Source organism: Cibotium barometz, chromosome 45 (genome assembly GCF_041138505.1).
Source record: "Cibotium barometz isolate CiBa-2024 chromosome 45, ASM4113850v1, whole genome shotgun sequence".
Lineage (NCBI taxonomy): Eukaryota > Viridiplantae > Streptophyta > Polypodiopsida > Cyatheales > Cibotiaceae > Cibotium > Cibotium barometz.
The window spans coordinates 381,943-406,394 of record NC_141090.1 but is presented as its reverse complement, the minus strand read 5'-3'; the positions used below and the strand labels follow the sequence as shown (position 1 = coordinate 406,394).

The window sequence follows — 24,452 nt, the reverse complement described above, 5'->3', positions numbered from 1 at the left end:
CCTAGTTTGCTAGGGGTTTATAAAATGACTTGGCCTGTAGATATCCTAGACACCATCATTTCACTCAAGCATAACAAAAATACTGTGCGACAGCCAGGCCCAAAATGGCCCTCTATAACAACCCAAAAGGGCGCCCAAAAGGCCCTCAATTCATGGCCTTACAAAGTCCTAAAAAGGCTCTTTATCAAGTCGGCCAGGTTGGCCGACGTGGTTGGCTGGGGGGCCAACACTATATATAGCTGCCCCTCCTTCCCATCAACTTCACCAACAAATATCATCACTGTAGCAGCCTGACCATAAACACATAATCATCACATCGATTATCATCATCAAGTAGCTGTCGGCTCTACCCTCTACGCACAGTAGCAGCTCGGCTACCAACGCATCATCACCAATCCGGCAGCGCCCTGCTTCACACCATTCAGCATGAGGTGCTCCACTTCATAGGATCGACACCATACTACAGTTCATTGCCTGCTCTTGCAGTTCATCATCTATCATCGGCGTTGCCCCTGTTGTACCAACTCTGCGCGGTGCTCCTTCATCATCCACACCCATAGTTTTTACGAGGCGCGCCTCTAACACTTCGAGGCGTACGAGGCGTACGACTGCCTGATCGAGGCGTCCACTTTTTTTTTTTTTTTTTTTGGGGCTGGTGTGAGTCTTCAGACGGGGGCTTTAAGGGCCCAAGGCAGCCCCTCTCACACACACTCTCTATCCCTCCCTCCCTTAAGCCTTTCTCAAGACCCGAAGTTCAAAGTTCAAAAACACACTAGGATGATGATGTTTTTTATACCCACTTTTGGAGCTCTCTCTATACTCTACCGGTTCATTTCATTTTCATTTCATTTTACTTTGTACCCTTGAATCTTGATGATGTATCCAGATGATGAGGATGGACTATTTTGGTCTCATAGGTCATTTTGGCCTTTTGCAGACGTTTAATACAGCTTTCTTTCTTTCACACACACACTCTCTCTCTCCCTCCCTCAAGGCTCATACATACACACTCTAGTCTCTCTCTCTCTCTCTCTCTCTCTCTATCAACTTTCACTATATATATTATATCTATCTATCACTATATATATATATATATATATATATATATATATATATATATATATATATATATATATATATAGTGATATATATATATATATATACATATATATATAAAATAGACGCCTCTAACATGCCTCTAACGTCTCTAAAAAATACGAGTCTTTCGAGGCACGTACCATACCCGCCTTGTACCAAACGCCTTTGACGCCTCTAACAACCTTGTCCACACCATACAGCAGTCAGCTTGCTCCCACATCATACCTTGCTTCACCATCTCAGCAGAAGACCTACGTTTTCTCAGTCGTGCGTTTGCAACTTTCGACCTCTACATCACTCGGAGTGCCACCGTTGTCTTCAACGCGAGTCTTCGTCATCGATCGAGCCTCTTGCTTCGACTTCGTCTTTGCTTCTTCGTTAGTCTACTTCCTCAAGGTCACCTCACATCAGAGGCCCTCTTGTACTGGATTACATTCACCATTATTCATATACTCATACATCTATTTCATGCTGTGTTGATTTGCTCTGATCTCTTGCACATTTGGTCCTTTTGTCCTTTTGCCCTCACATGGTATCAGAGCTATTGTGAGCAAAGGGATTGAAGACCTTGAGAGCTCACAGCATGGATCGACTACTCGCGATTCTAGAGGACCAGCCTTTGTCACTAGAAGTTGATTCTTCTTACTCAGATCGAGACCACACGGAGGATGTGACTTCTTACTCATTGGAAAACCCTGTTCGAGGTCTTACATTGGGAGTCGACCAACCTGTCGACACCTACTCACCTTCTATACCTTTTGCATCACGACATTCCTCTTCAAGCTTATTAGACTTCGCGTCTAGAGGGAGATAGAATCTAGATTCCTACAGCCAGCGTGCCAGTATTGGATCCTGGTATCCAGCCTTATCTAGAGAGCCCTGTTGCGCAGTCTAGCCGACAACGTGGACTTTGGTTTGGGTCATTCTCTTAGGGAGGACAGGTACCAACGTGGTCATTCGGAGATCCATTGTCATGAACTAAACAGGAGACCGTGTCAGGTTCGTATGTACCATTGAGTGCGTATGTGCCTAACACTAACTGGGTGTCCACTTCTACAGCACAGATTCAACATATGCTACCAACTACTACCCTCGATCCTCGGAGTAATGTAATCCTGAACATAGGAGAGTCTAGGAGCATAATACGCTCTGAGACTATTGGTGTACAAGGAGGTAACACTATTTTCTTTTTTGGTTCACCTTCTATTTTTGCTCCTAATGTGTTTTGGAATACTACACTACCTCAAGCACAAAACCCTCCCACCCTACCCATTTTTCTTCCTGCTGGTGTTGGCATGCATCCATTACCGGCCGCACCTTGCAGGACTGAGAAAACACAGGTCTTCTGCTGATGATCGTGAAGCAAGGTATGGTGTGGGAGCAAGCCGGCTGTTGTATGTTGCGGATGCAAATCATTCGTTCGTCTCTTCATCTTTTGTAGAATCTTTTGAGTTTGGGCTCCCGGCTTGTACTGGATCAATGCCACAATGCAAGGGGTTTTCACATGCATGAACGCTCATTTGGGTTTTCATTCACACATGCACCCCAAACACAAAAAATAGAATGCGATGCAAAGGGTATGCAAGATGATAAATGCTATTCAATGGGTTTTCACATGAGCAATGCCCTCGTGGAGTTTTCACTTACTCATGTGCCCTTTACAACAATGATGGATGTGCAATAGGAAATGTCAGGTCTAGAGTTAGTGAGCCATATGACCTTCTTATGACAATGGCAATCCACAAGGGACCACGTGCCATTACGGTCAATGCTTTCGAGTTCTTGTTCCATAGCCTATTTCTAGGCGGGCTGTTTGATTGCCTCTTTCCACGATGTTAGTTCATCATGTGCCACATTGTTTGCTGAAAACACAGAGGCAAATGAGGCACGAGAATGGAGCCGGGTGGACCGACAAGGACCATCCAAGGGGGGATCACTGGGAAGCATGGCTGAATCCCGCATGGTCTATTGGTACCAACGCGGTAAAGGGTCCCTAGGTGGCTGTCCGGAGGAGGAAGGCTCCTCAAGCGGTGGAGTAAGAGTCGACTCATTGGGTTCATGTGGCACAACTGGAGATTCTTGTTCGGGTGGTATGGGCAGCAGAAGGCGAAGTAATTCCTGCTCATCAAAGACAATGTTTGGACAAACGAAGACCTTGTTCGATCTTGGATCAAAGACTTTGTAGGCCTTTGATTCAGAAGAGTGGCCCACGAAAATGAGCAACTCACTCCTTGGCTCAAGCTTTCCTCTCGTGTCATTAGGAGTGTGTGTGTAAGCACGACACCCAAAGACATGAAGATGGAAAATAGTTAGTTTCTCGCCATAAAATGCCTCAACTGGAGTCCTGTGAGAGGGACAGCGACTGTAGGGCACCGGTTCAAAAGGTACACCGCAGTGTTGATCGATTCTAGAAGCTTCCATACGCTCACTGCCTCGTCTAGCCCGATGTTTCTTCTTCCTTTTGGAATAGTGGCTAGAATCTAAATCAGATGTGGCCAGAGAAACATTGGCCGAGGGGCTGAGATGAGGTGTAACAGATGACCAATCAGACATCCCTTCCGAGGTGGCAAAGGATACTGACTAGGGAGTGGACCTTGAGCGACCTGACCAATGGTTCTGAGAAGGCCTAGACCAATTTGTACTAGTGCCTTGTTGTTGGTTCCCTAGTGGGGGACCCTGTAGAGTAGGTGTTAGAGCATTACCCCCTCTCGACCCCCAATTTGGGGCAGAGCCAGTGTGATGACCTGGTCTTTCTGAGACTTGGCAGAGCCAGTTGTGGAGTGCTCTGCGTTAAGGCGCCGACACTTAAAAACCTTGACTTTCAGGTCATCCCCCTCTTTAATAGTGAATTTTTGGATTTGATTCTCAAGATCAATGCAACGCGTCCGATCACATGCTACATATCTCTCTGCAAGGTGTGCCCATCTGTCAGAGACAGGGGACTGCTAGAGCTGCGAATGAAACTCCGGCAAAAGGCCTTGCATGAGCTCCACTATGGCAGTGGCATTCCTAGCTTCCCAATAGCGGATGACTTCAAGAGGTGCCAATGATGGGGTTTCGGTTCAAGTCTCTTCACACTAGGTTCCAAGAACCTTGGAAAGTGAAAACCTGTTCCATAAGCTTAGCCCAGGTGGTGTAATTAGACCCATTGAAACGAGTCTTTTTTATGAAAGCATTTCTAGACATAGATACATGGAGGGAAGGAGATGGTGGGGCCCAAGATGGCTGGTACCCATATCCGAAGGGTAGAGGATTAGGTGTCACTCCAGAATAACCAATAATACCTGGCACATGTGAAGGACCTAGCGAGGGTACTCCATAAGATGGGATATAAGGCTGGGCACTTAGCGCAGGTGGAATGCCTATTTGAGGCACAAATCCTTGAGTAGGCACATAAGCTGGTACTGGTGTAGTACCTGTGATGGGTTGGTAAACTACCTGATACCCCGGAATGCTAGGGGGTGACACAAAACCGGTGGGCATAGTGCCGAGAGATCCCTATGTTGGGTAAAACCCATACGCAAGTTGATCTCTCGCACATTTGATCCTTTCATCCTTTTTTTCCTCACAAATACTATTAAGAAAGTTACAAAAGCTTTTGATGTTTTTCAAGGCTTAACCACAAACATATCGAGTTGTTGGTGTGGATGGAGTGAACACCTGATTCCACAGAAAAGATCCTCATGAGATATCGAGCTTAACTAGCTGCGGACATTGATGACACGCCTGAGTGATAGCTTTTGCACTTATGCCATTGGCATGATTGGTGAGATTATGGTTGATATGTTGCCAGTGGATGATAGGTTGTGTGACAACCACTTTGGAGTACTAGAGTTATAGCCATAGTCACAAGGGACGTGGGGGACGGGGGAACGTCGTCCCATAACGTGCGGGAACGGAAACGGACAGGGGACGTGTGAGCCCACGCTGTAACAAGGGGACGGCGATTCCGGGACGACGATTCGTGTGGGATGGAATGGGACGGGACGATCAGCTGACCGATGCGCAGCGTTGACCAGTCTGCCGTTGCGCCCTGTAACCGTTGGGCGCCTAGCCGTTGAGCAACCCTCCCCACTTGGCCCATGGCTATAAGAAGAGCCCCCATTGGCACATGCTATAGGAAACTTTCAAGTCTTCAAGTCTTCAAGACTCACCTCGGGTCTCCTTGGCACTTGCTCTAGCCTCTTAGCTCTTGCCTCTTGGCACTTGCAACACTCCTCAAGGCTCAAGCAAGGCTCAAGCTCAAGCCTCAACGCTCCTCAACTTTCAAGGCTCAAGTGGAAAGCTCATTGGCTCAACACTCCTCAACTTTCAAGGCTCAAGACTCAAGTGGGCATTGGGCAACCCAGCAAGGCTCTAGCTCTCCTCAAGCCTCAAGGCTCAAGTGGCATTGGGACCTTGGGTAAGTTGTAATTTCAAGTTGTCACTTGTAGTCTTGTTGCTCTCCTACACTCACCTCTTGCTCTAGCCTCTCCATTGGCAAGCCTCTCCTACATCTCTGTCCTACTCTCACCTCCATTGCTCAAGCCTCTCCTACATCTCTCTCCTACACTCGTGGTCTCACCTCCTCTTGCTTTAGCCTCTCCTACATCTCTCTCCTACACTCACCTCCATTGCTCAAGCCTCCTTGGCACTTGCCTCCATGGCATCTTCATCGCGACCATCCCCCGCACCTCGTTCCGGCGGCTCCAATACGAATAGAGGAAGGAGGACCGAAGGTTGGTCTTGGTGGGAAGAGGTCAACTCCGATCATCCCGGAAGTGGAGGAGGCTCTCGCCCATGGTCCTACAAGCTATGTCCATATAGGTGAACGGGTGGGGTGGATAAAGTGAGAGCTCACCTCTTGCATGAGCCCGGTCATGAGGTCCGATTTTGTGATCAAGTCACACCGGAGACGAGGAGGAGGCTTCTTGAACGTGTTGCCGCACATGAGGCCTTGCTTTCAAGGAGGAGAGTGCCGCATGTGGCCGTGGATCCTGCAACACTAGTGAGGCCATCCCAAGGTTCGGCATCCACATCGGCATCCCCATGTGCATCCACTTCATCGGCACCCGCGGGCGCATCACCCGCCCCACAAGAACGGGCCCCAACACCATCCTTCTCCATGCCGACCGCATCCACACTCATGCCGGCAAAGTACTCTTGAGGGTAGTTGGGACCCCAAGAAGAAGGAAGAGGTGTATACGGCCATAGCCCGCTTCTTCTTTCATGACCACATTGCTTTCTATGCTGCCAGGTAATCAAGAATTAAGATGTCTAGCTTAAGATCTATCATTTTACAATGTTCCTCTTACAAGTTACTTGAACTTTGAACTTTGAAGTTGATCGGTTATTAAATTATTCATTTTTTGTGGATAGATCAGACTACTTCAAGGTCATGGTGAAGAAGATAGGGGAGTATGGTCCAAACTATACGCCCCCATCATCAGAGTCCTTGCGCACCACATTGCTAGAGAAGGAGAAGAGGCTTGTGGAGCAAGCAACAGAAAACACGAAGCGACAATGGGCAAGGAATGGAGTGTCCCTGATAGCCAATGGACGGAGTGATACGCGGAAGAGATCCATCCATGGCCCTATCGCATATTCATGCGGTGAGATGTACTTCATCGCCTCACATGACGCTTCTGGGACCGGGAAGAGTGCTGATGTGCTAGCAGCAGAGTGGGCTAGTGGCATAGAGATCATTGGCCCAGACCTAGTTGTGGGCTTTGTTGCTGATGGGGAGGCTTCAAACAGGGCAGCCGGAGCGATCATTGAGAGCATGTACCCCAACATCACCGTGTCATTTTGCATGGCACATTGCTTAAATAATATCTTGAAGGATATTGGGGACTTGCCATGGATCCGGCATATCATCCAAGTGGGCAGCCAAATAGTGACATTTGTCACAAACCATCAGTTCCTACGCCATGAATTCTCCAAAAAATCTAGCCGTCAGCTCCTCAAATACTTAGATACGAGGTTTGCCTACAACTTCTTGATGCTCCACCGATTAGAAGCTGTACATAGTCGGTACCCGAATCCCCCACATGCGACATTCTCGGATGTATGGGGAAGGACGCGAATAAGGGAGATCTTAAGTAATAAAAGATCTCACCTTAAGAAACTTGCATACGATGATGGGCTAAATGTAGCAGCAGGTGGCTATCCTGCCGAGAAACCTGCCCCACTGCACACAAACGCGAGTGGAAGGAGGCAAAGAAACGAGCAAAGGGTGGCGTGAAGAGTAGGCAGCATGTGGAGGCACGACGGATCCAGATGGAGACCATTGGATCTTCGCATTTCGGATCTGGCGACGTCGAGTCATGGGAGGCAGAGTTCGTATCTTGCCACTTTCTTTGATTTTTGGGAAAAAGTGAAGTGCATTGATGCTATGGTTCAACCTTTTGTCCACTTGATGAGGCTTGTGGATGGTATGAAGCCATGCATCGGCAAGGTATATGAGGCTATGGATAGCATGATAGAGAAGCTGAGGGATTTGGAGCCAGATGAGGACAGGTACGAGGAGATCCGTGCCCTATGTGTGCGTAGGTGGAACTCCTACTCCTCTCCTTTGCATGCAGCAGCCTATGTGGTGGACCTTGAGTTTCAGGGTAAAGGGCAAGAAAGTGACGCAGAGGTGAGCAAGCTATGGAGACTTGTCTCTGACCTAAATGTTAGGCGGAAGATCCGTGACCAGTTGTCCAGGTATAGGAGCTTTCAGGGCTCTTATGGAGACATGGATGCACAGGATGATCACTTCAAAGTTGGGGCTGCTTTGTTGTGGGAAGATTTTGGTTCGGATGGACCTGAGCTTCAGCATCTAGCCATTCGCATTCTCAGCCAGGCAGTGAGTTCCTCTTGCCTAGAGCAACTTTGGAGCTCATACAGTCACATTGCATCGAAGAAGAGGAACCGTCTTGCAAATGATCTAGTCTTTGTGAGTGCAAACTTGCGAATGCTTTGCAAGAGTGCAACTGCAAAAGCTGATGCATTTACCGAGTGGGAGATGTCTCAAGATGACGAGGAGTTGGAGGAGCAAGTGGAGGACATCTCTATGGGGCTTGCACGCATTGCAGGGACCCATGATCGTGAGGCCAGCACTTAACATGCCCCTTGAGGCTTTTTGACATATGTACTACTCTAGTGATAGTCTCTTTTTTGTATGCCACTTACGTGGTTAGGGCCTAGGCCTTTGCCCTTGTCTTTTACTTTAGCCTTTGGCGACTGGGTCCTGGGTGCCCGATCTCCTTTTTTGTAACACCCATTTTTTTTGCTAGTATGACTTAATATTGATGCTTTGGAAGTGTAAAGTGACTTTGTTTTAGTATTGTTAAGTTTCTTAAATGAGTGCTTACTTAAAATTGCATATTTTGTATGCCGTCCCATGCCAATCCCCGTTCCCGATCCCGGTTCCCAGGAATCCCCGTCCTCGTCCCCATTCCCCGTTACGTTTCTCGTCCCTGTTCCTTGTCCCATGTTACTATGGTTATAGCATAGTTATAGCACCAGCTCATATAGTTGAATTCACACTATGGACCGACCATTGTATGTTATAGTATGAGAGTACTTTTCCTTATAGTATATACTTTTATTAGTTTATGGTTATAGAGAAGAAGAAGATAGAAGAAAATTTAGCCATCCATCTCTCTCTTGTGTGTGTGTGTTTGCTTACAAGGAACTCAAGCTCTCTCTCTTCCCCGCATTTTCTTTATCGTATCAGAGCTCTGGTTCGTGTGAGAGCTAAGGAGGCAAGCAAGAGGCAAGAACAAGGTAAGCAAAGCAGCAGTACACGGGTCAGGGTATTTTCATCTCTTTTTCTCTTTGATTTGGAGCAACATCTTCGGTAGCTCTATGAGAGCTTTCGGGAGATAGGGAAGTCATTGTCTTAGATTGAGACATCCTTTTGGATGAAGAAAAAAGACCATATTGTGTGTAGTTAATATAGTTAACTACACATAATAGTTAACATGATTTACTACAATTTTGTGTGTTTCAAGCACGTTTCGGGTCCCGTTTTGGCTTTTCAAGTTTTCTACAAGCACTCTGTGAAGTGTCAATTTTTTTTGTATATGCTCAATTTCTGGTTTGGTGTAAAATTGCAGCAGAAATTTGGTTGTAGGACAGTCTGTGTAGAGAATCTAAGTGTTGGAGGTGTTGGTGGATGTGTGTGTATGTGACTAGCTCACATACAATGACATTACAACAGGTTTACAGTACTGCTATTGAAGGTTGCAGATTTGTTGAAAGTGTAGAAGTTTTTTTGCAAGCACTATTTGGTAAGTTGTTGCAAATAAAGATGTCTGACAATCTATTACAGATTATGAGTGAGAAGTTAGACAAGAATAACTTCTAGGCATGGAAGTTTAGGATGACTAGTTTTCTTATGGGAAACGGATATCGGGAGTTCATCATAGGTGATGAAAAGGAGTCGGAGATTGCTGAAGAAAATTCGATCCCTCAACAAGTGCAGGCATACAAAGCATGGCATGAAAAAGTCAGAAAGGTGTTATATTGGTTGTCTGTGAGTGTGACAGATTCTATGATTGTGCATATATAGGATGCACAAAGGCTTAAGAAGGCTTGGTACACCTTGGTGAAGATGTACAACATAAACACCCAAGCTCGGAAGATGCAGCTAAGTAGGAGCTGCATAATGTGACCAGAGGAAAGCTAAGTATAAATGATTACTCAGTGAAGGTTAAAGGGCTTGCAGATGTCCTTGCTTCTATTGGATTACGAGTAGATGATGATGATATGGTGTCCATGACCTTGAATGGCCTTGGCAAAGAATACAATCATTTTCAGACCTTCGTTGGAGTTCGTGAGAATTTTCTTGATTTTCAAGAATTGATTGCTCTTCTCATCCATGAGCAGATGAATATTGGGAGAGATTCATCCTTTGAAAATTCAAGCGAGAAAGCCTACGCACATGGCAAAGGATTGTTATAAAAAGCAGAATGATATTAAAAGTGGAAAGTTGCAACAAGGCAACTATCCATCATCAAGTAAATAGGGTGGTGATAAGAGAAGTGAGCAGTTGTTTGTGATGCAGCAGATGCTCAGTTCCATAACAGGAGATGTGTTAGGATCTAGAGATGTTTGGTATGTGGATTTTGGCGTCTCTAACCACATGACAAGTCATGGTGAGTGGTTTAGAGATATGCAGAAAATGGAAAAACCAAGTTATGTAGAAACAGGTGATGAAATTGCACATCTCATTGTGCATGTTGGTAAAATGCCATTGTCTATGCAGGATCTGAAAATAAAGTACTTGGTAGATGTACTTCATGTTCCAATTTGTCAACATGTAACTTGTATGTGGATGGTGACTCTAGTGGCTGTGAGCAAAGCCTTGATGAGGAGCTTGGCATTTTGTTAGTAGTTCTCCTGGTATAAGGAGAACCAGGATTGTTTTGAGAACACCTGGCAATGATCCAGGTATATGCAGGTCTAAAATGGTTAGATACCCTGTTGATAGGTTAAGATATGATGGATATATAGACCATCATTATGCTTACATGGTTAAAGCAATACAAGACTTAGAGTCCACTTGTTTTGAGTAGGCACTTGGAAATAAAAAAATGGAAAGATGCCATGAATGAGGAGGTAGCAGCATTGGATGCAAATGCAACATGGGAGTTAGTGCCTTTGCCTAAGAAAAAGAAGGCAATTGGGTGTAAGTGGGTGTATAAGGTCAAGCATAACTTAGATGAATCAACGTATAAGGCAAGATTGATTGCCAATGGTTATGCACAGATCTATGGCATTGACTATGAGGAGACATTTAGCCGGGTTGTGAGAATGGCAACTGTGAGAGTTTTGATTGATATGGCTACAACAAAGGGTTGGTCTTTACATCAAATGGATGTAAAGAATGCATTCTTGCATGGTGATTTGCAAGAAGTATACATGATGCAACCACCAAGTTACGAGAGTGATGCACACCTAGATTTTGTGTGTAGGTTACGTAAAGCCTTGTATGGCTTGAAGCAGGCATCCAGAGCATGGTCAAATAAGATCGGAGAGTATCTTGTCAACATTGGTGTGACCGCTCCCTACAGGAGGCCTACAGATCGGAAGACAATATATACATATTTAGAACACTTAATTTAACCATTATTAAACAATGGAAACAACATCAGCAACACAAATACTGGAGATATTGAAAATACAAATGACACCAGCACTGGGGCCGGAAAGGGCCGGCCTCTCCTCAATACTTTTTGTATTTCTTGGAGTATTTATATTTGTACAAGTGTCACGGGCTTGACAGGCTAGATTTCTCCACAAGGGAGTGAAAACAACCAAATAGAATTGGTTCAAGTCGATGAAGAGGTGTTGGTCGGAGTAGCCCCAAATCACAGGCTCATTCCCACCTTCACTGGGTGGACACTTGCCTTTCACTGGTCTTCTGGGACTGTGCACCAACAGGCACGTCCGTACTAACGCAGGCCAAGGGTACACCACGGAGGGAACATGGCCTGGTTCTCCCCAATGAGCTTTGCTCCCAAATTCCCTGGTGAGTCTAACCTTCACTGGCTCTCAGAAGCTCTGAGAGCGCGGTTAACAACACCACAGGGAAATATACTAGCCACACCAAGAAGAATTTCCTGAACATGGTCAGCATATACATGCCATGCTCCTGCACTACGCAACTCAAAGCATTTTTCTGAATTTAAATTAGCAAATTTCAGATTTATACAAATGAGAAAAAGAATACGAGAGCAGTTGGTACGGTGAGTACAATCTAGATACAACCGGTACAATTTGTAGCAGGTACAATCAAGCACATTAGGTACTTTACACGTGTGCAGGTACACGTGGGCAGCCAACAGGTTCACATGGGCAGCCAGCAGGTACAGCAGGTACACAAGGGCAGCCAGCAGGTACAAGCGTGGGCAGCAGGGCTGTGTGGCGGGTACTGCAGGGCTGGTACAGGCGTGGACAGCAGGGCTGTATGGCGGGTACAGCAGGCTGGTACAGGCGGGTACAGCAGGTACTGGCGTGGGCAGCAGGCGAGTACAGCAGCCAGGCGATGGATAGAAGAGGCTGCAGGTGATGGAGAGAAAGAAGCCACCAACCTCACACGTGGGTAGCTTTGAATAATGTTCCATGCAAAAGCCTTTATCAAAGGTTATAAAACCTTAATACATAATTAACACTTATGGGCACCCACCTTGGCTATACACGGGTGGCACCAACAGGCTCCCATCCATACAGCACGAAGCAAATCACACACGGGTGACATGAAACCGGTTCCCGTCCATGTGACGCAGCACTGGTCGCACACGGGTGGCACTGATCTGGCTTCCGTCCATGTGACACCATAAAATTGGCCCTTTCACATGGGACATTGGCCTGGCCCCATGTGAACATGGCACAAATCTAGCCTCTCTATGGAGTGAAAGTCCCATAGAAGTGGCTCTAGAAATGGAGATGGACCAAATGTGACATTCCCCCAGGCTTCTAAACAGTTGACCTCAATTGAAAAGCCTCAAGATATGCTTGTAGAAGCTGAGGGTAGTCAACAAAATAATCCTCATCTACCCACTTTGCATCAATTGGTAAATAATTTTTAAATTTCACAAGGTATCTCCTGGAAAGCTTCCCATGTGGTAACTTTCTCTCCTTGTGAAATACAATTTGCTCTGGCTGAAGGATCTCCTCAAGCTCATCAACTTCTGGCGGATCTTCTGTGACAGTCTCCTCTGGATCTGGCCCCACATACTTCCGCAAAAGACTCACATGAAAAGCATTGTGAATCTTCCAATGGCTGGGTAAAGGAAGCTTGAAGGACACTTCATTGATCTTGTCAATCACTTGGAAGGGTCCATAATATCGAGTAGAAAGCTTTGGATTTGATCCCTCTCGTCCTGGCCTCTTCCAAAGCCTAGCTTTCTCAAATTTCAGCAATATCCAATCACCTTCCTTGACTTGCATGTCTCTCCTATGCTTGTCAGCAGCCCTTTTATGCTTATCTTGTGACCTTGCAATGGTTGTCCACACCTGAGCAAAGGCTACATCCAAGTCACGCACATACTCATCAGTTGCAAAAATCTCATCCTTTGTACAAAGGATGGGTGGCAAGACCACTCTGCCATAAATAATCTCAAACGGGGCCTTTCTCGTGGAGGCATGAATTGTGTTGTTGTGGGCAAACTCTACAAGTGGAAGATACTTCTCCCATGCAGTCTTTTGATCTGCCACATAACACTTCAACAAATCCAACACGGCTGAATTTGCAGCTTCACTTTGGCCATCCGTTTGGGGATGAATAAGCTAATGAAAACTCAAGTTTAGTGCCCATGCTATCAAATAAAGCCCTCCAGAAGAGACTCGTAGTCCTGGGATCTCTATCCCCAACAATGGACTTAGGCATACCATGATGCTTGAAGATGTTAGCAAGAAAAAGCTTCACCATATGATCAACTTTAATGGTTTTCTTGACGGGCAAGAAGTGAGCTTGCTTGCTAAACCTGTCCACAATGGTCCAAATAGCATCATTCCCATGCTGGAATCTAGGCAAGTCCATAATAAAGTCCACAGTAATACTTTCCCATGGCTGCGAGGGAATAGACAATGGCTGAAGCAAACCTCGAGGCTTTTACCTGTCAAATTTCACCTTTTGGCAAGTAAGACATGCACGTACATATGCCTCAATGTCTTTACGCATGCTTGGCCAAAAGAAATATCTCTCAATCATGCGTGTAGTAGGCATGATACCTCTATGACCAGCATAAGGTGGAGCGTGACATTCCTCCATAACCTTTGGACGCATTTCCTTCACCACACATAAGCAGTTATCCTTCATAAGATAACCCTCTTTGATCACATAAGAGGCATGTGAGTGACCAGCCATCAAATCAGTCCATATATGGCAAAATCAGCATCCAAATGATACAAATCTCGCATGGCAGATAAGTTCCCATTAGAGGCCACTGAAACATAATACAATCTGAAAATGAAACATGGAAAGAAAGTTTGCCATTCTCATCTGCTTCTCCGAAAGCTTTGTTTGAGATAGAAAGTATCTCAAGCTTTGATGATCTGTCTTGACTACAAATTCAGCCCCAAGAAGATAATGTTTCTATATCTTTAAGGCATGAATTACAGCCAAGAGCTCTTTCTCATAGATATCCATATGAAGCTCGGCATCATGCAATCGACGGCTCTCATATGCAACTGCATGACCTTCTTGATTTAGGACAGCCCCTATACAATCGCCACAAGCATCACATTCCACTATGAATGACCTTTGCAAGTCGGGAACAATCAATACGGGTCCACATATGATAGCATTCTTGAGTTGCGAGAAGGCATCCTGCTTCTTTGGAGTCCATTTAAAAGTGACTTTCTTCTTCGTGAGATCATGTAGAGGGGTGGCTATCATAGCAAAATGCCTTATGAAGCGCCTGTAATATGAACATAACCCCAGAAAACTACGTACTTGATGTACATTTTGCAAGTCTGGCCAATTCCAAATGGTTTCAATCTTGGCAGGATCCATTCTTACACCATCCTTGGATACAATGTGACCCAAATAATGTATCTCTGAAAGGAAGAACTCACTTTTCTTGGCATTAATGATGAAGAGTTTATGCTTCGCAACTCTTCAAACACTGTGGCCAAATGAGTCCTATGCTCCTGCTTATTCTTGGATTAAACCAAGATGTCATCAAAGAATACACCTATGAATTTTCGATGGGGTCGGAATATCCTATCCATCATACGATTGAATGTGGTTGGACATTGGTGAGACCAAAAGGCATCACCAAAAATTCATACAATCCAAAAGCTGTCCTGAATGCAGTTTTGTGGACATCCTGTGGCACCACTCGTATCTGGTGATAACCACTCTTCAAATCAATACGGCTGAAACAAGTCGAGTCATCAAGCTTATCCAAAATGTCATCAATACGCGGGATTGGAAATCTATTCTTGATGGTGAGCTTATTTAGAGCTCTATAATCCACACACATGCGGAATGACCCATCTTTCTTTTGAACAAGAAGCACGGGAGAGCAATAAGGTGAGGAACTTGGCTGAACCAAACCTTTCTCCAAAAGCTCATTAACCTGCTTCATGATCTTGCAACTTCCCAATAAGTGGAGTAACCTGCATCTCTTTACCAACAAAGGCGGCTTCTGCTTCAATTTGAGGCCCCATGTCCTCAACCTCAATACCCAAGGCGGCTGCCATCTGAATAGAGATGAAGTTATCTGTTGCACAATCATCAAACATAAATAGAGCGGGTTGATCCTTGATTTGATCCCATGCTTTGCATACCATCCTCTCTTTTTCATCATGCTTTGTGTTTCCCTGCACATCGGGAACTGCATGCACATTTGCCTTGGTTTGCTTGTCCTCATGCTTTGGTTTGCGGTTAGGGCATTGTCTAAACATATGCTCTTTGCTGCCACAAGAAAAGCATTTCCCCTCCTTTGCATATTGCTCCCTTTGCTCGGGGGTCAAGCTAAATTTGTTCTTCTTTGGCCCATGATCCTTGGATGAGGTATTTTCAGCTTTACCTCCCTTCTAGACCTCCCGGAAGCTCTTTTTAGGTGGTTGTCCACCTTTTTGCAGGTTTGGGACAGCCTTCTCTCTCCCCTTAGAACCCCCTTGATCTTGCTTAATTTTGAGCACCAATTGTTCCGTAGCAAGAGAGCAGAGGCTATAAGCTATTGCAGAGTGTGTTTCGGGTGCAATTTAATGTCCGAACGATAAGCTGGTTGCAATTCAATGTCCGAACGATAAGCTGGTTGCAATCCGGAGCGAAACTTCCTCTTTCTTTCATCCTCGGAGATTTGCATAAAGGGAGTTACCTCAAGTAACACTTTCCAAAACTTATTGACATAGTGCTGCACACTTTCATTATCTTTTTGCTCAAGTCTATCCCACTTGTGGGTGAGAGTTTGCTCCGCATTAGGAGGCAAGAATTGGGCATAAAATCTGTCCTTAAACTCTTTCCAAGTGCAAATGGGGTCTTTGGTGGTCTTTTCAGTGATCCACCAATGGGCAGCTGTCCCCTTCAAGAACATGCTTGCATGACGAATTTTGGACTTCTCAGTGAAGTCCTTATCACTAAAAGCAATATCAAACTGTGCCACAAAAACTAGCACCTTAGAGGCATCATACTCTCCATGAAAGGCATCAAATTTCACGGACTTGTCCCCTGCTTTGAACTCCTTGAGCTTCTTGGGATGTGGTACATGTTCTTCTCTTTTTCTCTTCCCCTTATCCAACGGGGCAGCTCTCTCTACATGAGCTTCATGGGCAATGATAGGTGTTCCACTAGCCAAAGTGACATGGGTCTTTGATTCTTGTGGCCCCACTGCATGTGACCTCGCTGAGAAATGCCTTGTCTCGCCACGAGACAACTCAATAGGCAAGGTCTTTTGGCTTGCATGCCGACCACTGTCTCCATGATGTACATACCTAGAATCCAAATGGCCTTGAGTATGCATAAATCTGTTTCCTCCTGTGCGATGAGAAGTGGATGCATGGCGAGAGGTGACCGATACTTCTTCTTTATGCAAGTATGATCTCAACCTTTGAGAGGCTGGGTCTCCATGCTGCAAACGGGGTGGATTCTTGAACATAAGCTGTCCATCCTCTCCCTCTTTAAAGTCACCCTTGCGGATAAGATAAGAGAGTGCCAACTCCCTTGGCTTCTTACCCACTTCTCGAGCCATAGACTCAAAAGTCATGTCCACCATAGCATCAGCTTTCTTGGCTTCTATGACACTTTGTACATGGGGGTCCTCATGCAAGAATTTCAGCTCTTGCTCTTTTGACTGCAAGAGCCTCTTCATGTGCTCCAACTCAGCCCTCAATGCATTGGGCTCTTCCTTGTGCATGGGTTCTTTACCACGTGATGGTTGTCCCATATATGCACTGTCATAGACTCTCTCAAGAGGCTTATGCCTTCCATGCAATGCATCGAAATCCCCTGAAGCACTTGATTGGCCACTCGAATTCGGCACTTCAATGGGTTGCCCTGGTTGTCCATTGAATTAAGTGTTCGTGCTTGCTTCTGATCTCAAAACTCCGTGTCTCCTCTTGAGAAAGAGAGACGACCGGGCTCTGATACCAATGTGACCGCTCCCTACAGGAGGCCTACAAATCGGAAGACAATATACACATATTTAGAACACTTAATTTAACTATTATTAAACAATGGAAACAACATCAGCAACACAAATACTGGAAATTATTGAAAATACAAATGACACCAGCACTGGGGCTGGAAAGGGCCGCCCCCCCCCCCCCCCCCCCCCCCCTCAATACTTTTTGTATTTCTTGGAGTATTTATATTTGTACAAGTGTCACGGGCTTGACAGGCCAGATTTCTCCACAATGGAGTGAAAACAACCAAATAGAACTGGTTCAAGTCGATGAAGAGGTGTTGGTCGGAGTAGCCCCAAATCACAGGCTCATTCCCACCTTCACTGGGTGGACATCTGCCTTTCACTGGTCTTCCGGGACTGTGCACCAACAGGCACGCCCGTACTAACGCAGGCCAAGGGTACACCGCGGAGGGAACGTGGCCTGGTTCTCCCCAATGAGCTTTGCTTCCAAATTCCTTGGTGAGTCTAACCTTCACTGGTTCTCAGAAGCTCTGAGAGCGCGGTTAACAACACCACACAGGGAAATATACTAGCCACACCAGGAAGAATTTCCTGAACATGGTCAGCATATACATGCCATGCTCCTGCACTACACAACTTATAGCATTTTCTGAATTTAAATTAGCAAATTTCAGATTTATACAAATGAGAAAAATAATACGAGAGCACCTGGTACGGTGAGTGCAATCCAGATACAACCGGTACAATTTGTAGCAAGTACAATCAAGCACATTAGGTACTTCACACGTGTGCACATACAACCAGCCACAGCAGATACATGTGGGCAGCCAATAGGTTCACATGGGCAGCCAGCAGGTACAGCAGGTACACGAGCAGCCAGCAGGTACAGCAGGTACAAGCGTGGGCAGCCAGGTGCAAGTGTGGGCAGCAGGGTTGTGTGGCGGGTACTGCAGGGCTAGTACAGGCGTGGACAGCAGGGCTGTATGGCGGGTACAGCAGGCTGGTACTACAGGTGGGTACAGTAGGTACTGGCATGGGCAGCAGGCGAGTACAGCAACCAGGCGATGGATAGAAGAGGCTGTAGGCGATGGAGAGAAAGAAGCCACCAACCTCACACGTGGGCAGTTTTGAATAATGTTCCATGAAAAAGCCTTTATCAAAGGTTATAAAACCTTAATACATAATTAACACTTATGGTCACCCACGCTAGAAAGTAAATGTATAGCCCAAATTTAAATGTGTGTGAACACATTAGCCATAAAAAATTAAGGTTTACTCTAGTTTATGGATTTTACCTTTTAAAAAGGGGAAAATGAAAATACGTACCACCTGTTCACACGCCACACCACCAAGTCAACAAAGAACATTCCACGGTACACTGGGGGCATCCTCGTCCAGTGTATTGGCATGGCATAGCAGGCAGACACACGCAAACAAGTTATGCAAAAACAAATTTATGCATGCAGGCATAAATGCATGTGCACAAATAGTGGACGAAATCTCCCTTTCACGAAACTTGTACAAGAGGTTCCTGTCGGGCACAAAACTAGCGCGATAAATATAAATAAGTATGTCCTGGTCTTCCTATGGAATGACAGTCCCATAGGTAAGACACCATCCTGGCCATACACGGGTGACACCAACAGGCTTCCGTCCATACAACACAAAGCAAATCACACACGGGTGACACGAAACTGGTTCCCGTCCATGTGACGCAACACTGGTCGCACACGGGTGGCACTGATCTGGCTTCCATCCATGTGACACCATAAAACTGGCCCTTTCACATGGGACACTGGCCTGGCCCCATGTAAACATGGCACAAATCTGGCCGCTCTATGGAGTGACAGTCCCATAGAAGTGGCTCCAGAAATGGAGATGGACCAAATGGTGACAACTGGATTTCAGATGGCTAATGCAAATTTTTCTTTTTATGTGAAAAAGACAGACAGAGGGATCATGCTATTAGTCATTTATGTGGATGACTTGATTATCATTGGTGATAGTGATGTTGACATACATAATATCAGAAGACTTTTGAAGCAGAAGTTTGAGATGAAGGATTTGGGTGAGCTACGATATTTATTGGGCATTGAGGTAGTGAGATCACCTCATGGCATTTTGTTGTTACAGAGGTAGTATGGCTTGGACATGTTGTCCAAGTATGGCATGACAGGCTGTAAGCCTATATCAATGCCATCTTTTTGTAGATATAGATGAGCTTTTGGAGGACCTCACTATATATAGGCGCATAGTTGGTAGCTTGATCTACATGACCATTATTAGGCCAGGCTTGAGCTATGCTGTTGGACTTGCGAGTCAATTTATGCAAGTACTCAGAAAGCCACATGTGGATGTGGTTAGACGGATTCTTAGGTACATAAAGTCCACAGTTGATTATGGATTTTTCGATGAGGTTGGCATAGAGATACAGCTACATGGTGGTACATAAGTTGATTGGCCTGATAGTGTTGCATACAAGAGATCTATCAACGGTCTTATGTTTTCTTTTGGGAGTGCTGCTACGAGTTGGAGCAGCAAGAAACAGTTGAGTACAAAGGTAGAGTACAGAGGCGTTGCTATGGCGGCTTGGTTTTAGAAGCTACTTGGTGATATGAGTGAGCCCGTGGATAGAGCTGTTGTCATTTATTGTGACAACATGAGTAGTATAACAGTTGGCGAGTAACCTAGTATACCATGCTAGAACGAAGCACATTGAAGTGCATTATCACTTTGTGAGAGAGAAGGTTCTGGCAGTTGATGTAGATTTGGAATATGTCAACACAGAGGATGAGGTGGCTGATATCTTCACGAAGGCATTGGACACAAAGAAGCTCCATAGGTTTAGGAGCGAGCTTGGAGTGTAGTGTGTGGAGTTGGGCTCGAGAGGGAGTGTTGAGATATCAAGCTCAACTAGTGCTACGGACATTGATGACCTGCTTGGGTGATAGCTTCCACACTTATGACATTGGCATGGTTGGTGAGGTTATGGTTGATATGCCGCTAGTGGATGACAGGTTGTGTGACAGCTACTTTGGAGTACTAGAGTTATAGTATAGTTATAGCACCAGCTCATGTATTCGGGTTCACACTATGGACCGACTATTGTATGTTATAGTAGGAGAGTACTTTCCCTTATAGTATGTACTTTTATCTTTTTATTTTATGGTTGTAGAGAAGAGAAGAAGATAGAAGAAAATTCAGCCATCTCTCTCTCTTGTGTTTTGCCCTTTCTTGTGTGTGTGTGTGTTTGCTTGCAAGGAACTCTCCCTCTCTCCCACATTCTATTTAAAAGAGAGTGTCCATGTCGATGATGAGATAATGAAGTTTAAAAGATGATCCCAAACAAGATCCTAGATTGGCGTAAGTTCAAGCAGTGTGGAATTTGGAGAAGAACCCTTTGGAGGGAACAATGGAATATGCTATGGGGAAAAGTCTGAGATGGTTCGAAGTTTAGCATTTTGTATATACATACATGGATATAGCATTGTCTTTATGTAGTTTGCATATTTGTGGAGTTTATGTCAATGTCATTGTAGTGGAATAATGGGTTCTCTACTATGGTAGACTCCCTGGGACAATCTGCTGCAGGGAGATCCCCATACTTCTACAGTGTAGAAGTGCTTGACAGGTTACCACTAGATTGGGAGATGTGGGTGTCGCATTAGCCCACTGGTAATGCAGTACATGGGTCTGTGGATCCTTAGTCACCCTCCGCTGAATAGTCATGACTAAATGTATGTTGAAAAGAACATGTGGTGGTGTGGTGTTGACTTCAGGATGATGTCATGTGTGGGAAAGTGGGATTTTGAATGTGTGGTAACGTATGTGTCACGTCTTGGGGTTATATGAAAGGTAATTCTGACGTGGATATTGTATTATGTTGATGCGGAAATTTGAGGTTCCAATATTGTACTGAATGTTTTATGCATGTGTGCTTATTCTCAGTTTCATTTGTTTCTGTTTGTGCTATCATTTGCAATATCCAATTCCTTAAGTGATGGGGAGTCTCACAAATGGCCTCTCTGCATCTGAGGCTGGGACGGCCGAAATCCAAAAGTGGGTTAATCGAAGGGCAAGGCTGCTGTCTTCCTTGTAAAGTGGGACTGTGCAGTCCTCTGTAGCCCAAGCAACCATGCCCCATGTGATGAATCAGAGGGTGCTCGGCTCAGATATGAAAAGCGTGAGGATCCAAACTTGATGGGCCTCTCAGCAATCCCAAAGGAAATGTTGCTGAGTCTCCACGGGGGTGCTCAAGTGGCTGCACTAGGAATGTCGGCCTACGATGGCAAGCCAAGTACCAACCATGAGGCTATGGTGTGCCAAAAGCCAAAGGAAGAGAGTAATCTTCTGCCGAAGGCGAAAGCTGTCCCAGAGCCTCTGTTCGTAGTATGCAAGGAAGTCATGAAGTATGCCCTGAGCCTGTGAGGGTGTGCTGGAGTTGCCGGGGTGTCATCTAATGTCTCTAAGAGGATGCACTGGCCTATTGAGTACTGGAAGAAGGGAATGCCTTGGGCCTCCAGAAGGTAGGTCGGGTTGTCCTGCCAATGCCACTCTCCTGGATCCCACTAGAGCAGGTTGGGTCATCTGCTACCTTCATAGGGGAAGGGTCGATGTGCCACTGGCGGGCATGGATACAATTCTTCTTTTCTAATGTTTAACTAAACTTTACGATTGATTGAACTAATTCATGGAACCAAGACATGATGATTTTTGCATTTGCTTGTACCTTTTTGTAACAATATTTGCAATTTAATACATATGTTGTTTTTTACTACAGGTTCCAAGTGAAGAAAAAACAATTTTTTCGCAATTTTGTGGCAATAGTGCTTTTTGGAGTGATTGGTGTCTTCATTTCTTTTGCAATCATTGCTGGAGGTATGGGTTTGTGATTGGAAGTTTCTTTGGCAGTTTTTTGATACACTTGAAACAGGGTAGTGTACAGCCTTTCAACTGTGCAGTTTGGATAATTTGCAGCAGTTTAGTTGATCTATCTTTACATATCGGAGTTTTTAAAAAAACCACACCTTGAGAGGAAGCTTCTTGAAAACTTGTCACAGGGTGCAGGCTGATATTTCCGCTTCTCAAGGTGGAAGGCTTAGAAATCCGAGACTATATGGGTATGAGCAAAACTAGCAACATTTCTTGTTTTTGCACTACTCTGGCTGTTTAGCTGCTGATTTAATTATACTATCTGGCATTACTATTGCTGACTTTTTCCTCTCCCTTTTTTGTAAATGGTCTTCTCCATGACAGCTCTTGGGGTTATATTCTCTGCTACAGATTCAGTCTGTACTTTACAGGCAAGTTGTATTGTGAAGTCAGACAGTTATCAAAATCCTCAACAAGCTCATTTAAGTCAGTTTTTGCTCTAACGTTTCTTTGCATGTTCAGGTTCTTAGTCAAGATGATACACCTCTGCTTTACAGTCTAGTGTTTGGTGAAGGTGTGGTGAATGATGCTACATCTGTTGTACTCTTTAGAGCTGTCCAAAACATTGACTTGAGTAAGGTTGATGTATTTACCATCCTAGAGATGTTGGGAGAGTTCCTTTATCTCTACCTTTCCAGTACACTTCTGGGTATTGCGGTAAGTGCACATTTTGTTTTTTAGATTTTAAATTTCTGCTGCTATCATGGTGTAGCCAAAATCGTATAATGATGAGGGATGTTTTTCAAGTCAGGCTACTTCTTTTTGCAGGTTGGCCTTGCAAGTGCCTATGTAATCAAGAAGCTGTATTTTGGAAGGTATTGGCTTTCAGTATTTATCTTTGAAAACTGAGAAAGGGTTTTGGCATGTGAACTTTTTGTTTGTCATTGATGTAAGTCAGGTAAAAATTCAAATGCTTTTCTAATGTCAAGAGTTGTGCCTTTTTTAGAATCAGGGTCTGCAATGGGCATAGAAAGCTCTATCTTCATGCGCGTGAGCGGGTGTGGTGGCACACGAGAACACTCTCAGGACTCTTCTCCTGACCCCCTTCACATCTGAGGAGTTGGCAGAGACTATGACGGCATTACCTAGTGGAAAATGCCCGGGAGAGGACAATCGTCTAGCCTTTTTATTTCTGTGGCATTGGGATCTCATGGAAGGTGGCCTCAAGGCTGCCTTCAACGAGATAATGGTTATAGGAGCCATGCCGGAGAGGTTGTTGGAGGGTTTGATCCACTTGATTCCCAAGGAGGGTGGTGACAGATTGGAGATCCGGCAGTGGAGACCCATCACCCTCCTAGGGGCTGCCTACAAAATTCTGGCCAAGGCCATCAGCCGGAGATTGCAGCCCTTTCTCCCCGACTTGATTCATGGTACACAGACAGGTATCGTTTAGGATCAAAGTAATCTCTGGACAACATCTTCACCTTTTGGGAGGCAACCACGTCGGCTAGGATGCGGTGGCAGGATCTGATGGTGCTCCTCCTCAATTTCGAGAACTCCTATGACAGAGTAGATTGGGGCTTTCTGGGGGGGGGGAGATGTGCAGGATGGGTTTCCCGGAGGAGTGGGTCCGAGGTGTATGGTGGTACTCTACTTGGCTTTTCATAGCCAGGTTCTTATTCAGGGTGCTAGAGGTGACAGATTTTCGCTTTCACGCTCAGTCCAGTGAGGGTGCCCTCTAGCACCTTATCTCTTCCTGTTCGTTCGCTAAGGGCCTAAGGCCATGAGCAATTTTCTCTCTGCCTAGGAGACCGGACTTCAAGGACTGTGTCTCCCCATCCGAGTGCAGGAGGAGCTTCTTGATTTTGAGCTCGTTGATGACATAGCAACATACCTGTCCAGGGCCGAGGGGAACCTATAGAGATTCACCGAGGAGTCGTGCATCGAGAGCACAGATCAACTGGCACAAGTTGTGTGGATTTTGGGTTGGCTCATTGCTTGCCCCAACTTGGCATCCAGTTGAGGCTTTTCAGTGGGTCCCAAGGGGAACTCCAGTTCGTTATCTTGGATGCTAGGTTGGCATTGATATCTCCCCTTAGCAGCAGCTCGCCCCCCCTTCTTTTGAGCATTCGGAAGAAGTTGGTATACTGGAGTTCGGCCAGGCTTTCCCTAGTTGGCTGGGTAGTGGTGGCGAACCAGGTTCTTCTTGCCACCATGTGGTACATTACCTGTTGGTCTTTCTCCCGGTCATGTAGTGGTTAGGTTCAGCATTTGATCCGAAACTTTTTGTGGAATACCAGTGATGGGAGACCGGCCAGGGGTTCAGCCACAACGTAGAGGGGGCGGGGGCATCATTGACCCCTCCATTCAGAGCCATGCCCTATTGGGCAAGTTGATTGTTCGAGGTCTTCT

At 45.4% G+C, this 24,452-nt stretch overlaps 1 protein-coding gene across 2 annotated transcripts in view; it reads left to right on the top strand.

Annotated features, from left to right (window-relative positions):
* The window catches only part of LOC147612290 (sodium/hydrogen exchanger 1-like), a 47,434-nt gene that overhangs the window by 6,416 nt on the left and 16,566 nt on the right, over positions 1-24,452 (top strand). For both annotated transcript variants that reach the window (XM_086782901.1, XM_086782900.1), the window contains 5 exons: positions 21,949-22,046; positions 22,229-22,288; positions 22,425-22,471; positions 22,563-22,757; positions 22,869-22,915. In XM_086782901.1, the coding sequence (XP_086639027.1) occupies positions 21,949-22,046; positions 22,229-22,288; positions 22,425-22,471; positions 22,563-22,757; positions 22,869-22,915 (447 nt within the window). The remainder of the gene's footprint in view (positions 1-21,948; positions 22,047-22,228; positions 22,289-22,424; positions 22,472-22,562; positions 22,758-22,868; positions 22,916-24,452) is intronic.